The sequence below is a fragment of the Coloeus monedula genome (assembly GCF_965178545.1).
Source record: "Coloeus monedula genome assembly, chromosome: 5".
Taxonomy (NCBI): Eukaryota; Metazoa; Chordata; class Aves; order Passeriformes; family Corvidae; genus Coloeus; species Coloeus monedula.
Genome location: NC_138785.1, coordinates 31,809,312 through 31,823,533, shown reverse-complemented (window position 1 = coordinate 31,823,533; position 14,222 = coordinate 31,809,312). Strand labels below are relative to the sequence as shown.

Genomic DNA, 14,222 nt, shown 5'->3' with positions numbered 1-14,222 from the left:
GTAGGGAACAAAATTCTTGGTTTATTGGATCCTGGTTCTTAATTACTTGTCATCTGATTTTGGGCCACTTGTCTTGAAAGGAAAGGGTTAAAGGAAAGAAACAGTACTATAGACAGTCTCTTTCCTTTACTAATATATTGTTAAATTGACTTGGTTTTACTAAAATACAGTCCACTTCTTACATATGAAGTCTGTTTCATTGAAGGTTCTTAATGCTCATAGATCAGTTTAGTGACTTAAGTACTGCAGGGTGAAGTTAGCTTCAGTACTACTGTTTTCAGTAGTAATTAAAAGTGGGAATGTGTATTACTTGTGTCTTAAAAAATGCAATTTGTTTTTTACAAAAACATTAGGTAGAAGTAATTTGCTACTGCTCCCTTTACTTGGATGATTTGATTTGGAGGGGTAGGTTTATAGCAAGGCATAGGCTACTTAATGTAAAATGTGCAAAATAATATTCACTATTAAATGTGATATTTTAGAAAAATAAACTTTCTCTAAAACAGTGTTTTCCTTTCAGGAGCTCTAACAGGTACAGTATGTGTATAAGTAATAAATAGAAGAAACCTGAAAAAGAGGCATTTGTAAGTTGAACTTGCTATTTGAGAAGAAACTTCTTTTTTTAGCAGAATAGGCCCTATGGAGGTACTTTAATGGTGGGTGGGGATAGTTTATTTTATCAGCATGTGGAGTGCTGTGCCAGGATGAGTAGAGATGAGGTTAAAGGGTGAAAACTTCAAATACTCCCTCTTAAATCTAGATCAGAATGCGTAGTGGTAATTGAATGACTGTAGCCATTGAAACAAGGTAAGCCTTTTCTTTTGCTCATCAGTGGGAGGCATGGAGGATGTCGAAGTCCCTTTTAAGGTTCAGGGTCATGAGGAAATTAGCCAGAGGTAGGATATTAAATACTCCTGAATTTTACAGGAATTTCCATGGCGTTGATAGTTTAAAGATTTCTAGAGAGCTTAAAGAATACATAATGACATAAAGGAATTGTCTGTTGCCACCTTTTCCTCAGTAAAGATTATTTTGTGGCTGTGACTTGAAGCAGAGGTACACGAGCCACCTTCCACTGCACATAGTGTTGATGAAGGGGAATCTCCTGCTACAGATTCCTGCTAGACTAGGATGTGGTACATTAGACCTGTTCTCACCATCCAGCTCTCCTTGAATTTTTATTAATAGTGGAAAAGAGATTGTGGAAAAATATGAGGGATAGAAGAGAAAGGGGGGAAGGTGTCTAGTTTCCCTCACTGCCTACTTTTAAAACCTTTAGTCTTTGTTATCCTTTCTGTCAGCAGGCCTCACAGATTTAGAGCATTTGCCCCACTTTGGTCAAAGCTTTGGGATGTATGCTTGCCACAGCTCAAGGGCAGCTTTACAGCCAACAGCTGAGGAGTCGGGCATGAGCCCAGAGACTGCAGCTGGGAAGATGGCTCCAGATTCAGCATCTGGGTCATTTCAGCTGCCAAATGTGCTCCATCTGTGGTCAACCTAGCTGCTGACATGGCGGGGGAGAAAACGGGAGCACAGCAAATTTTAAACAGGGACTTGAAAGCAGAATCTTAATTGGACAGAGGAGGGTGCTCTGCAGGAGTGGCTTATGGAGTATAAAGTGCAAGAGGTGGCAGTGAAGTTTGATCTGAAGAGTGTAGAAGTTGAAATTTGGTGTTGTTTTAACAAACAAAATATTCTTCATTAATGGCACTGAACACAATACTACTTATATGTGGGTCAAGTGCAGATGTCCTGAAGTTCTAAATCTGCATCTGTGTTTGCAAGTCATTGAGCTTTTCCAGTATACTACTGTAGGAGACTAGTTTTCTTGGAAGATACAGGTACCAGCTTGCAGTATGGATTTGAATCTGGAATGGAAAGTGGAGTTTGTTCCTTGCAGAGCATCACCTTGGTAGGAGCTTAGTTGGGGAAGTAGCACTGCCAGATTATTTAATTATAGTGATTGTCTGTTGATGGAAGTTTAGCCCCTGAAAATGAATAGCTGTCTTGACGTGAATCGCTCAGCTCTATCCAGATGAGAGTTTTGTGAACCAATGCCTTACTTTACAAAGTAGAAAGAATGACTGACTGAGCAATTGCATAAAATAACTTGGAAATTTATCTTTTTTTCTTTCATGGATGAGTTGGATTTGTCCCCCAAGCCATCTAACCCAGGGGTTTTGAGGTGACAATGCAAATGTCCTTCAAAAACCGATTAACAGGAGTTAACTCCAGCATATAACATTGGCTCTTCAGAGCCATGAGATTGGGTACTACCAGCCCTGTATTCCAGCAGTGAATCAGGTCTCTGAAAAGCAAGGTAGTGGAAGACTTCTGAATGAGATTTGGTTGTGATTTGGGTTTGTTTTCTTAATGCCATATTTGGTGGCTTGTTTTGTGGATAGGACTTTTACACACCTCCAGGTATCTGTGAAACTTTTGAGATTCATCAGTCAATCTCTTCTGGAGATCCACTTACTATAAATTATTGAATGTTTATCAGGGTGAAGAAACAAAAAATAAGAAATTTGATGTATAAAGTGTAGTGAGATATGATTGTCTTGTTAAATCTGTATCTGTTACTAGAAAGAGGAGGGCATCTGAAAAAGAGGTGTTTCGTTTGCCTGCCCAAAAGGTGATTTTGGTGTGAAAAGGTCCTGTGTGTTCCTGACTTTGTGCCAAGCTTTGGTCAGTGAAGGCTGTGAGTTAGGTGTAAGCTAATGCAATGCAGTGTATTCCTGTGGCCAGGTGTGGTGCTAGAAGGCGAGTGCTAGAGGACGGAGGTACTGGCAGACAATCTACGTTGTTCAGTGCATTGTTATTCTTGCATCTAGAGAAAGCTTTACAGTACCAAGTGACTTTAAAGATGTGGGCAAACCAGAAGCAGCTTCTGTAGTTTGTAGAGACCAACTTTCCCTAGAAATTTACTGCTGACAGTTTTGGAGCTCATTTTTTCAAGAGAGGCGCCTGTAGCTGCACCTGTAGAGGCACACTCTTATTTTACCAACTAGTACCACAACAGTGACCCACGTCTCAGTATTTTTATTCACTACAGTTTGTAGCCATGTGAGCAATTATAAAACTGACCTGAATAATGCCTTTTCCGTGTGCTTTTTGGAAGAGCTGAGACCAGGAGCAAAAGCAGATGCTGTGATTCTTTTGAGAGCTAGATCTTTTCATGTTATATGTTCCTTCAGTAGCTTTTCCTGTTGTTCACAGCCAGAGGAATGTGCTTCTACTGAATTGTGATAGAGAAGGGTTAAGTAGAGCCGCAATCTGGTAACTGTAAAGATGATTTGTAGACTGATCTGCCTTGAGCTTTATCATCTTCTCAAAAGTTCACGTCAAAACTGAAATCACTCTTTATATACCATTTACTATCCAGTAAACTAGTTCATAAATGCAATGCTATGCAGAGTCTTAAATTAAATGAGATCACAGAACAGTCTATGATGATGTCAGATCTTACTGATAATATATTAGTCAGATTCAGGTTTGTATGCCCATGGAGCAGCTTTGCACTTGCTCAATTCACTCTTCTCTTTTTTTCCCCTGGAGTTTTTCTATTTGGTTTTCCATAAATTGCAAATAACTCACGGCAGTGCATTCTTTGCAGAGAAACCAGCACCATAAAGCTCTAATGCTGGCTGGAAGTTTTGGTTGCTTCTGGGGCAGGAATAATACAAAACCTCAAGCCTAGTTATTAAAGGAGCCATTTCTTTTGTGGTGTGGTGGCATGAGGCATCACAGTGAGGCGTAAGGCCAGGCTTTGTTTCCAGCCTGGGGTCAGATGCAGCAAGTTGGCCAAGGCACAGGAGGATATTTTAGCACAAGGCTTTTGCTTGGCGGGCACTAAGGAACTTGTCGCTTACTTTGGCTGTCCCATGCTGCCAGATAACAGGATTTTTTCCTAGCCTGTTGTTTGCTGCTGCTTTGCTTCATGCATCTCTGTCCTGCCTAGTAACAGCTTCTTCTATTCTGGTCCAATTTTTCTGCCAGCAACCACTTCTAGGGTGGTTTTCTGTAAATGGACAAACGCTTACAGTATTCACTAGTTAAAGAATGCAAGTTTTTTGTCATTAGTAACTTAAACCCCCCATTTGGGAGTCTTGGCTTCAGCAACAAAAATGTTGTGGATTAACCACTTTCACCAGCAAGAGGCTTTCTGATGAGCTGTGGGAAGAAGTGTATGCTTGGTGGTAGGTCTACAGTAAACAGCTGGAATTTGCATGTGGTGAATTAGCACCAAATAAAATCCCCCTTTTTTTCTTAATTATCCTTGCATACTCAAATGGATCTATTAAACATTTGTGCAATAGAAATTGATAAAACCACACATTTATAGTAAGTGGATCTTGGTTGGGCACAGGCTGACATTTCTCTGCTCTGTTCATGGCAGGACCTATGTAGATAACACACAATCCAATGAAGGGACCACTCTTCCCTGACTCCTTGGCATACAGTGGTGCCCTGAGTTGGATGGGAGCACTGCAGTCATTGGAAGGAAGCCCTTGCTTCAACTCAGAATCTTCACCTACTTTACATTAACTTTCTGCTGCTTTGACTCCTACAAAGCCACAAGCATAAGCAGGTGCAAGATATACTGCATTTGTATTTCACAGGCTTTTTAGTTGTTGGTTTTCTCTAAAGAGGTTGTGGAAGGTAAACTATTTCTGACAACTGCTTTATTTCTCTGAAGATGTCAAGAGAGCTAATGGGTTCCTTACGGCTGATGTTGCAATTCTTTCTTCATTGTAATTTAGGGTGAATTTTCTAAAAGCCTTTTATTTCAGCTGGAAGCCTAGTGATGTTTTCCAGAACATCTAAACAAATGAGGCATCTAGCTTCCTATGATTTCTTCTCAGCACTGAAATCCCTCTAAGAACTTGAAAAAAGTATTTATTGAAGAGCCTGATTTTGGGGGTCCTAGTTTATTTTTAAATCTTGAACTTAATTTCCAAAATAATGGGGGATATTAGAAAAGAACTGGCATGGATTTTAATGGCAAGTTCTCCCACCTGCCATCAATTCTTGGGAGAACATGAAAGAAAAGAGCAACTTTAATACTTTTCTTCCTCTATTTCCTCTTTGTCTACATTCTTGTGCACAGTTACTTGCAGGAACAAAATTCTGCTCTTGCTAATTAGTAACTTCAGACAGTAGCAATCAGACTGTGCTTTTAACCATCTGAAAAAAATACTGCTTCCTGATTTCTTCACCTTCTCCTTTCACTTTCTTTTGAGTCAAAGGGCTATCCCATCTGCTTACAGATGGATTTCTGAGTGCTTTTGTAACATCAGTGTCAGAGAGTGAGCAGTGGACACCCAAATAATGTTTTAAGTGCCCTAAAAAACTTCTGTGAGTCCTTTGAGGAGGAGCATGGGTGAAATAGACTTCAGGGAAATGTTTTGCTGAGAGGGAGCTGATTTGAATGAGGCTGTGGATTCTGAAACCAGTCAGGGGGCTTTTAGGAAAATGGCAGTGTGTCTGAAGTGTGAGATTGATGATGGGCATTTAAATAGCTTACTTTTGAGTAAGAGACAAGATACTTGGAGAATTTAGTTTATTTAGTACTAGAGAGATGAGGGGTTTAAAATTAAAAATTTTTCATTTAATAGGAGAGAATATAGGGGACAGGGAGAAGGTGCTGTGAATTTCACATAAGTGGTTTTCCTGATACCATTTTTTTTTTGCTTTAAACAAAAGCATTACTTAAAACTGAGGAAGAAGTCTTTCTCTTTCTTAGAGACTTAGCATTTTATTTTTGGCCAAGACTGAAAGCTATTGTTGCCTAAGTTGACATTAAACTGGCAAATCTATGAACTGAAGCCAGTATTGTTACTTGGATCTAAATTTGTAAGGACATTTGGTTGTCATAGATTAAAAGATGAACATATAGTTTACCTCAAAGACCAGAGTTATATTCTAAAGGCTATTTGCACGTGTTTACAGCTGAAACCATTGCTTAGCCTATTGGCATGTGATATTTGAAGTAGCAGTGGAAGGGGAAAATAATGGCAAACGATGAATATGTCAAATGATCGTACAATAGGCACTATCTTCACCCCCAGGCTCATTGCTTTTTAGCAAAGGGCAGAGCTTTTCTACAGTGCAGTTAGCTTTTCTAGCAAGTTTTTCATACATTTTATTGTATTTTAGGGAATTAACTGTTTTAGTGACAGGTAAGACTGGGCTTGGCTATTGCTGGTATCAGTTTGACTTAGAATTTCATGTAATTCATATTATGAGAGTAGTGCTAGTCCACAGGCACATAGCTCAACTTACAACTGATTTATATTGAAATTGGGAAATAAAATCTAAAAATCAATCTAAAAGGAGTGCCATGTTCTCTACCTTCTGCATGCAAGGAAGTTTTTTTGAAGAACTTGCTGAATCTGCTGGGGAATGGAGAGAGAAGTAACAAAGTTTGATATTTGGCAGCTGGAAATCCAGCATGTGTTAGAGGATTTTAGATACCTTTGACTAGAAGTGATTTCAAAATGTGAATTAGCAAGGACATCCTTCAACCCCAACTACTCCATGCTGCGAAGAATGTGGCAGGCTTTTCCTGGTTAGGAGATGTCATCTGCAAGTCACTTGATTTAATCAAGTATTGGCCACAAAGTCTAAAAGAAACTGGATGAAATCTGGTAAAGGGACAGGTGAGAAAGTCCTGCCTAGTCTTCATGGTTCAGCTGGAAGTGATGGGTAGTTGGAACTGGTGTTTGCACTTTTCCATTTCATCTTTTTGTGAGCTGTTATTTCTGCTTAGTTACACCCTCTGCCTGAGCATGGGTCTCTCCACACTTCCCTGGGGTCGTGGCAGGGTAATGCTACACTAGCAGTAGGTACCCAAGATAAATAGTTCAGGTGAAACCCTTAAGTCCACGCCCATCAGCTTTCTCTGTGCTTTGTTCTGTCTCAGTTTCCTTGCCATTGCCTCTGAAAGTGAGCTAACTCCCGCCCAAAAATGGCAAAGGGTTAGGCTAGTGAGACAACTGCTGGAGTAAGGTGATCTGAAGAATTCTTTGAATTTTGGTTGATAAATACAGTATATTCCATGTTTATATAATTGTGTGGTAGCTGTTACAATAACTATACCTGTAGTGTAGCTGTATGCATCTCATTTAAAATATCCCTTAATTCTTCTGTCGGTGGTTTACATGAGTTACATATAATTGTATCTGATCCTCACAACATACCGGGGAGCTAAGGAAGTACCATCCTTCAAATGTGCTTGGGGAGCAGATATGCAGGGAAATTCTTCCTTCAGTTGTCTAGAAAAGAGTCTTTCTCCCCTTTCTTCCTTCAAATTGTATTTATTTCCAAACTGGACAGAATGAAAATACAGTATAGGTGTTAGACCTGTGCTAGATTTAAGTCCATTTTTTTTAGGTTCATAGGAGATCCAGCATTAGGTCATTGGAAAGAGGAAACTGCTGCTGAATGGGCAAGAGCAGTTAGCAATGCTGTTCCATCATCAGGGAACTCTTCCTGCCAGTGAGGACAGGCCAAGAGCAGAGGAGTCAGTCAAACACAAGAGAGAAGGAGGAGGAGAGAGAAACCCTAGAGTAGAAGTGAAATCAAATGGACTAGAGGAAGAAGGAAATAAACTACTTGAATATTGAGAAACTATGTGGTATTCAGTTTCAGTATGTAATTTCAGTAAATTCACATTTACTAAACAATTAAATATGGGTAGTCCCTGCTTTAGAGTACTAGTATTGGCAGAATTAGGCTGCTCAGTGATTAACTGAGTGCTGTGAGTGGTTTGCTTTCTGGGTCACGCAGTTATACCTGTCCCACACAAAGGGAAACTTAGACCATCTGTGAAATCTTCCTTATAAAATTAGAATTTTCAAACAGTGACTAAAACCATTCATGGTTAAATTTATTGAGGGTTATTAGATTAAGGTGTTTTGACTGTGAATTCTTTCAGGATATTGTCATAAAAAGTTGAGTGCAGTTTGAAGCTAGCAGGTCTTTACAGGAAAAAAGTAGTGACTGTTCTGGAACATGATTTGTTTGCAAATATGATTACTGCCCATTAATTTAGCATTAATAGAGTGTAGAATGAAAGAAGTTGTTGCTGCTGATGTTAGTCATGACAAAATTAAACATTTCACAGAGAAGGGTAAAAAGGAAACATATTTCAGGGTAGCAAAAGCAGCAACTAGAATGTAAGAATCTTGTCCATCTCAGGCTTTTTTTAGTCAAGGGCTGTAGTCACTCCCATGTTGTGCCATGTGCTGTCTCCTCTTTTGTTACCCAGCACTTTGCTTTCACAGGCAGATGCCAAGAAAACTTAATCCTTCTATAGTATTTTGCTTTGTCAAGATCTGAGTCCTTGTTTCTGTGGCTTTTTCTCTCTTAGACAGATGTCCTAACTCAGCCGGATAGATATCCTGTAGGTTTTTTTAGCCGCTTTTCTTAGCTGTAGGAAATTCATACGAATTCAAAGAATGGCCTCTCCAAATAAATCTCGACCATCATTAAGTTTTGAAGTATGTTATTTTTCTTATTCTGCTGAAGATTTTGTTATGTCAGTTACCTTTTCTCAGCACAGTGAACAGGACAGAGCACTTCTTGGGTGAGTTCTTCTAGTGTGAAACAAATGTTTCTCCTAGCTCTGGTGGTCTATGCTGGTTTCCATAGCTGGCAGGTTAATGAACCTGTTGCTTATTTGTATGTGCTGGGTTTCTGGAAGGGGGGATGGGTGAGTTTATCAAAATATGTTTTGTAGAACATCATTCACAAGAAGAAAACCTTCGTTTTCTAAGGTTCCCAGACCAGGTATGCAGTGGCTGTTATCTCAGCTGAGCAGACATCTGTGATTCGGTGAAGGCATGGTTGTTGCAGGAGTGTCCCAGCCAAAGAGAAGACATAATTTAAATCCCATGGCCTGAAGGTATGACTGTTTATCTGGGAGGATGGGAAGCTGTATTTCAGTCCTTGTTTTGACCTGGCCAAAGCCTGGGGATTAAGAGGTTCGTTTCCCCTGTTTCTGGCAGATACACCCCTATTCCTGGGCAGATGCCCATTTGCTTGCTTGGCTTTCTAAAGCTGAGCTTCATATCTGTGAGGAGACTCAAAGGGTAAATTCATACATTAATCCAGAGTTTCTCTTCCTGATGTGTCGTGGAAAAATGAATGCGTTGGGGCATACTTTCTAGGTTTTTGGTTTCATCTCGGAATGTGTTTACAGCCAATCATTTTCCTGTTACAGCTGCTCTCCTTTTGGCTGACTTCCTTTTTAGCCCAGTAGTTTTTCACTGACCTGACTTAGAAGAAATGTATTCATAGCTGACAGACTTCTGGCTATTTGTGGACTTACTTTTTTCCCCTCTAATGTTCTACTTTGTGTTAGTCCCTTGTGCTGGAGGAGAGGCTTCTTTGCATGTTCGTCCCCTTGCAAATGAAGGGAACAAACTGCAGCTGCCTGATGGGACAGGTTACAGGGCATTTCTTAGTCTCAGTAGTGTTCTTCATTTTCTGCCAGTCTTGCTTTAGCCTAATTAGCTGCCATGCAGATTAGAGCAGGAGGCCACCAGGAAACAGAATGGTTGCTTCAAAGCCTTGTGCACTGTAGTGGTTTCAAAGGAGTGCAGACAACTGATGCTGTGGATTCTGCTGTCCTAGAGCCTGGAGCAAGGATTGGGTCCTTAAGGTCCTACTGCAAATTGGCCCAGCCATCAAGCTGTCCCTTGTACAACCAAGTTACTGCCTTTTCTGTTGGCTAATCCAAAGCGGAAACTACAACTGAAGATAATTCTGTAGAGCTGGTGAGTCCCTATAAGCACAATTAGTGAATCTGTCATCACTTGCTGCGTAAGAAGCCAAAGTTAGCTGAAGGATTGTTCTTTTATGTAACACAGGGAAAATGGCTCTGGTCCAGGTGATCCAGAAGCCTAAGGAGCCAGACCATCCTGTGATGTTGGCCTGATCAGCTGTAAATAATCCTGGCTCAACTCCCCTGTTCTGTGTCTGCTGTTTTTGGTGAGGAGAGGGGGAAGGCTGTGTGTTTCCTAGGTACTGGGATAGCTCTGTTTATGAACTAGACTACCCGTGCTGTGATCCATACAAGAACTGCTTTTAGTACATGCACAGAACCAAGTGTGGGGGCAGAGAGTGGTTTGTGAATGCTTGTACAGAAGTGTCTGGATAATTAACTCAGCCATTAGGTAGGAGCATTTAAATCCTTGAAGATATTTTCTGGGGGAAATACGGGTTATTCATCTCCTCAGGCACCCAAAAGAGACATGGTTAGATTCTAATTTCTGCCTAAATTGCACATCAGGAATTTTGGTGCTGGTTTTGAGTCTCACCTGAAATAATTTGTTCTGTGTCACAAGGATTTAAACCTAGTCTTACTGCCAGGGTAGCAACATCATCACTTGGCCATCTTTACTGGCTCATCTGTCTCCACTGACAAGCTGGCACAGAACAGTGAGGGCCCACATCAATTTGCTCTTTCGGTCCCATAGGAGCAAATGCCAATTAGCAGGGGAGGGCAGGAGTGGACACAGACCCAAGTCACAGGGGATGTTACAGGACAGTGAGGTTACTCTGTTTCAGATGCTCTCATGTCAGCATCCTAAGCCTTGCATATTAGTTAACCTTTCCCATAGCTGCTGCATGTGAAAGGTCTTTGATCTATGAATGAGTCCAACACATGGTGCGTGTTCACTGTATGTTAACAGCAGAGATATTATTTTTAGCTCCCAAATTCTTTTTCTTTGCTATTAGAGCTGAAAGAGCTTTCGTCTTTAAGACAGGCAAGTGTTCACAACAGTGTATTTGGGACAATGTGCTACATGAAGCCAAGACTTCTATTTGGAACAATTTTTCAGAATGGGTAAATGGCTTTTTAAATAGCCATTAAAAATTCTAAACAAAGTAGTCATGTTTTATAAAGTTCTAAAAAGAACTGTTGTCTTTGGAACATGTAATTTGCAGATCTCACTGCAGTAATCCTTGATTTAGAGCAATTACTGCACTAAGTACTTGCCTTTTTTCCCCTTTAAAAAACAAAACCAAACCCCAAACCAAAAGCCAGACAGGTTTCCAGCAAAGGCTGGGATAATTGAATGGAAACATAGCCAAGTCTTGCAAAATTCCAGTATACAGTTGCTGTTCTCTCAAGAGATATTTTCTCCTGCCATCTGAGAGCCTGGTCACTTGTTTTTCTTCTTTTTTAACATAATCACTAGTTGCTAGAAATAAGTATTGCAAGAACTAATATGCTGGTTACAGCCTTAAAACTGGGCATGCATGCAGTGCACGCTGGTTTAAGAGGAAGCTGTTTTATAACATTTTTAATTATGAAATTTCTTATGCAACAGAGTTAAAGGGTCATTTATAAACAATCCAATTCCAAAGCTTCCTTAGGCAGTAACTGACCTATGTCATTTCTTGTAGCTTAAGCTTGACACAGTCCAGTCTTACACCAAACAAGATTTGTGAGCTGGAATACAAGGCATGATGATTCAATGTGCAGTTCATAATATTTCTTTTGCACTCACAAATCAGTGGACTAGTTTACCTATGCCTCCGGTGTCTGGTTTTTTTAAGTTCCTTAGTAGAAGTGAGGCAGCTGTGCTGCTTGCTATGGCAGGAGCATCTCCCAGGCACCACTGGCAGTAGGCAGGCCATGCTGACTCTGGATCTCAGACCATGAAACCAGGTCTTCCACAGCTGATTCTGCAGCCAGCTGCAGTCCCTGGCTGTGGGATAATTTATACAGCTATAAGAAATTTAACTTCAGGCCTCTACCTCTTGTGTGGCATGGACTGCATCCCGAAAGAAGGGAATCCATATTCCTAATCATCGGCTTAAAACCACTGCTCCCTCCCTAAGATTTTGCTAGGAAAATGAAGATGGAGGGATCCTTAGTACTTCCACTTAGGCCAAAGCTAACTGAGTAGCATAAGGGAACACTGAGCCTCCCCATTCCTTATTTCTGGTATGGAACTGAGACTTCTGCTCACTTTTCAAAGAAAAAGTAATTTTCCAAAATCACTTCAGATGAGCAAACAGCCAAACAGATACACTGCATTTCCTACAACAGGAGACTGAGCCAAGTCTTCAGCCTTACAAGTGACTGTGCCTGCCTGAGTGTGCTTCTACCTTTGAGGGTTTCTAGCAAAAACTGTTCTTTTTTTTTTTTTAAAAAGCAAATTTTAAAGACAGTTAACTTTAGTTTTATTACAAAGCTTTTATTAAAAAACAAATGCTCAGCACATTAACTCAAACTGGAATGACAAAAAAAAAAATGGTTGACAGTATTTTTGGCAAAGGCTGTGCCTTACTATTTTAAAAAATGGGTACATCAATGCTCATTTCAACAACTGGCATAAAATCCCACTAACAGGCTAACAAAAACAGATACAAATACAGAACAATTGAAGTAATAATTCAAGTGCTGGGCTTTTTACAAGGAGAAGGGGAATGGGTGAGAAGGAGAACTCACTGCAGTCAGATTTGCTGGATGTATTGCTTATGTTTACAGAGTAGATGATGCAAGACTAACATGTCTACTGACCAGCTGACTGTTGTTACATTTATTTAGTTCTATAGGACACTGTATTATATAGACTGAGAGGCCACTATTTGTTACAAATAGTTTAACAGAACAGCCACCTTTTTTCCATACAGATTTTTCCTCTGGCAGAAAAAAAAAAGAAAAACTCATTTTATTTAAAAAGTATTTCAGATTTCTGACACTTGTTTAAAAGCTCATACCTAGTAAAATATACACCAAAGAAATTACAAACTAAAAGTTAAAATATAAAAGCATTCAAGTTTCTTAAAAAAAGCTAAAACCAAAATTGATCCTGTCGCACCATTAAATAAAAAGAAGGTTGAGCGCGTCATCCTGGTCCAGGCAAATTCCGTTCCTCGATGTGCTGTATGGGGCAGCTGTGGTCTACATTATTCTGCTGGCTGAAGCAGGCAGAGACAGCCATGCTACTGTGTTTGCTGACTCAATATGGGCACAGATGAGACGGGGGCTTGAGAGTGCAAGGCAGAGGTGAAGACAAAAGCTGCTCTGCTGACCCAAGAGCTCGTTTGCTCTATTTATATCGGGGCTGGACCTCGTGATAGTGAAGGATTTTGGCAGTGATTGTCTTTATGATTCAGTGTCTCTAGCAGTGACATCAGGGTGAATGACATCCTAGACAGACTCCTTGGGGGTGGTCTGTGTGGATGAAGGACACACCTAGGGTTTAACAAGCTTCCATCTCCAGAAGGGGTCCTGGTGTCGCCGCCTTTGCTTTGCAAGTTGAGAAAGCATTTCTTTTCCCACCTACAGGGAAGAGGGGGGGGAAAGAGAGAGAAAGAGAGAGTGTGATAAGAACTATGTGAAGCCTTTAAAAAAAAAAATTCTTCAAAGAAGCTGATGATGGGTCACTGTAACTCTTATGACAACTGTATTAGTGGAATGTGCATTACAATGTTAAAGTTAAATGCAGAATTTATTACTACTTACTCTTGCTTGAAGTTTGCAACTATGTTTATGGAAAGTACTTTGGATTATAAAGAGATACCAACTAGAAAGATGGGGTTTTAAGCATCCAGCATATTACAGAAGTACTTCCCTTTTGTAGTGGATTTCAATTATCTACAACATTTGACCCAGATACCATTACAAAACTAGACATCCTCAGGCTTTGGTACTGCAGTGCAGTGGTTGAGGTCAATTAAACCTCTATTTCAGAGCCTCAAGCTCTCCTCCCTGCAGAAATGAAAAAATGCTGCCTTCTGCAAGCGGTTTGGTAGAGGAATGTGGTGGATGAGGCTTGTGTGAACACTGATTCTACCATCCGTCCTCATGACTGGGGAGGATTTGTTCTGCTCTTCAGCAGGGTAGGGAACACCTTCCAGCTGTGTAAGAACCATGGGCCTCATCCCTATCAGTAAAATTCACTAGGATCTTGGAAGGATTTATGTTCTTAGAGCATGTGAAATAGCCCACAGTACAGGCCTAATAGGAATTGCTCATCCAGAGAGGAACAGTCCTTCCCCACTAGGTCTCTGGGTTACATCAGCTCATTTATGCAATTGCCAACTCAACCATCACCCTCACCCTTCTGATCCAGACAAGTGGGTTATAACAGGGTCTCCACCCAAAATCTCCCTAACGAGTCAGATGTTTTTCGACACATGGACACATGCTCTCCAGTAACTGTTTGGGGATTAATGGTGTCTCAGAAAAATCAACA

General features: G+C 40.4%; 1 protein-coding gene across 2 annotated transcripts in view; it reads right to left on the bottom strand.

Annotated features, from left to right (window-relative positions):
* Positions 1–12,524: 12,524 nt before the first annotated feature.
* The window catches only part of LEF1 (lymphoid enhancer binding factor 1), a gene marked incomplete at both ends in the record, with an annotated part of 69,352 nt that continues 67,654 nt past the window's right edge, over positions 12,525–14,222 (bottom strand). For both annotated transcript variants that reach the window (XM_082282186.1, XM_082282187.1), the window contains one exon: positions 12,525–13,306. In XM_082282186.1, coding sequence (XP_082138312.1) covers positions 13,227–13,306 — 80 coding nt within the window. The remainder of the gene's footprint in view (positions 13,307–14,222) is intronic.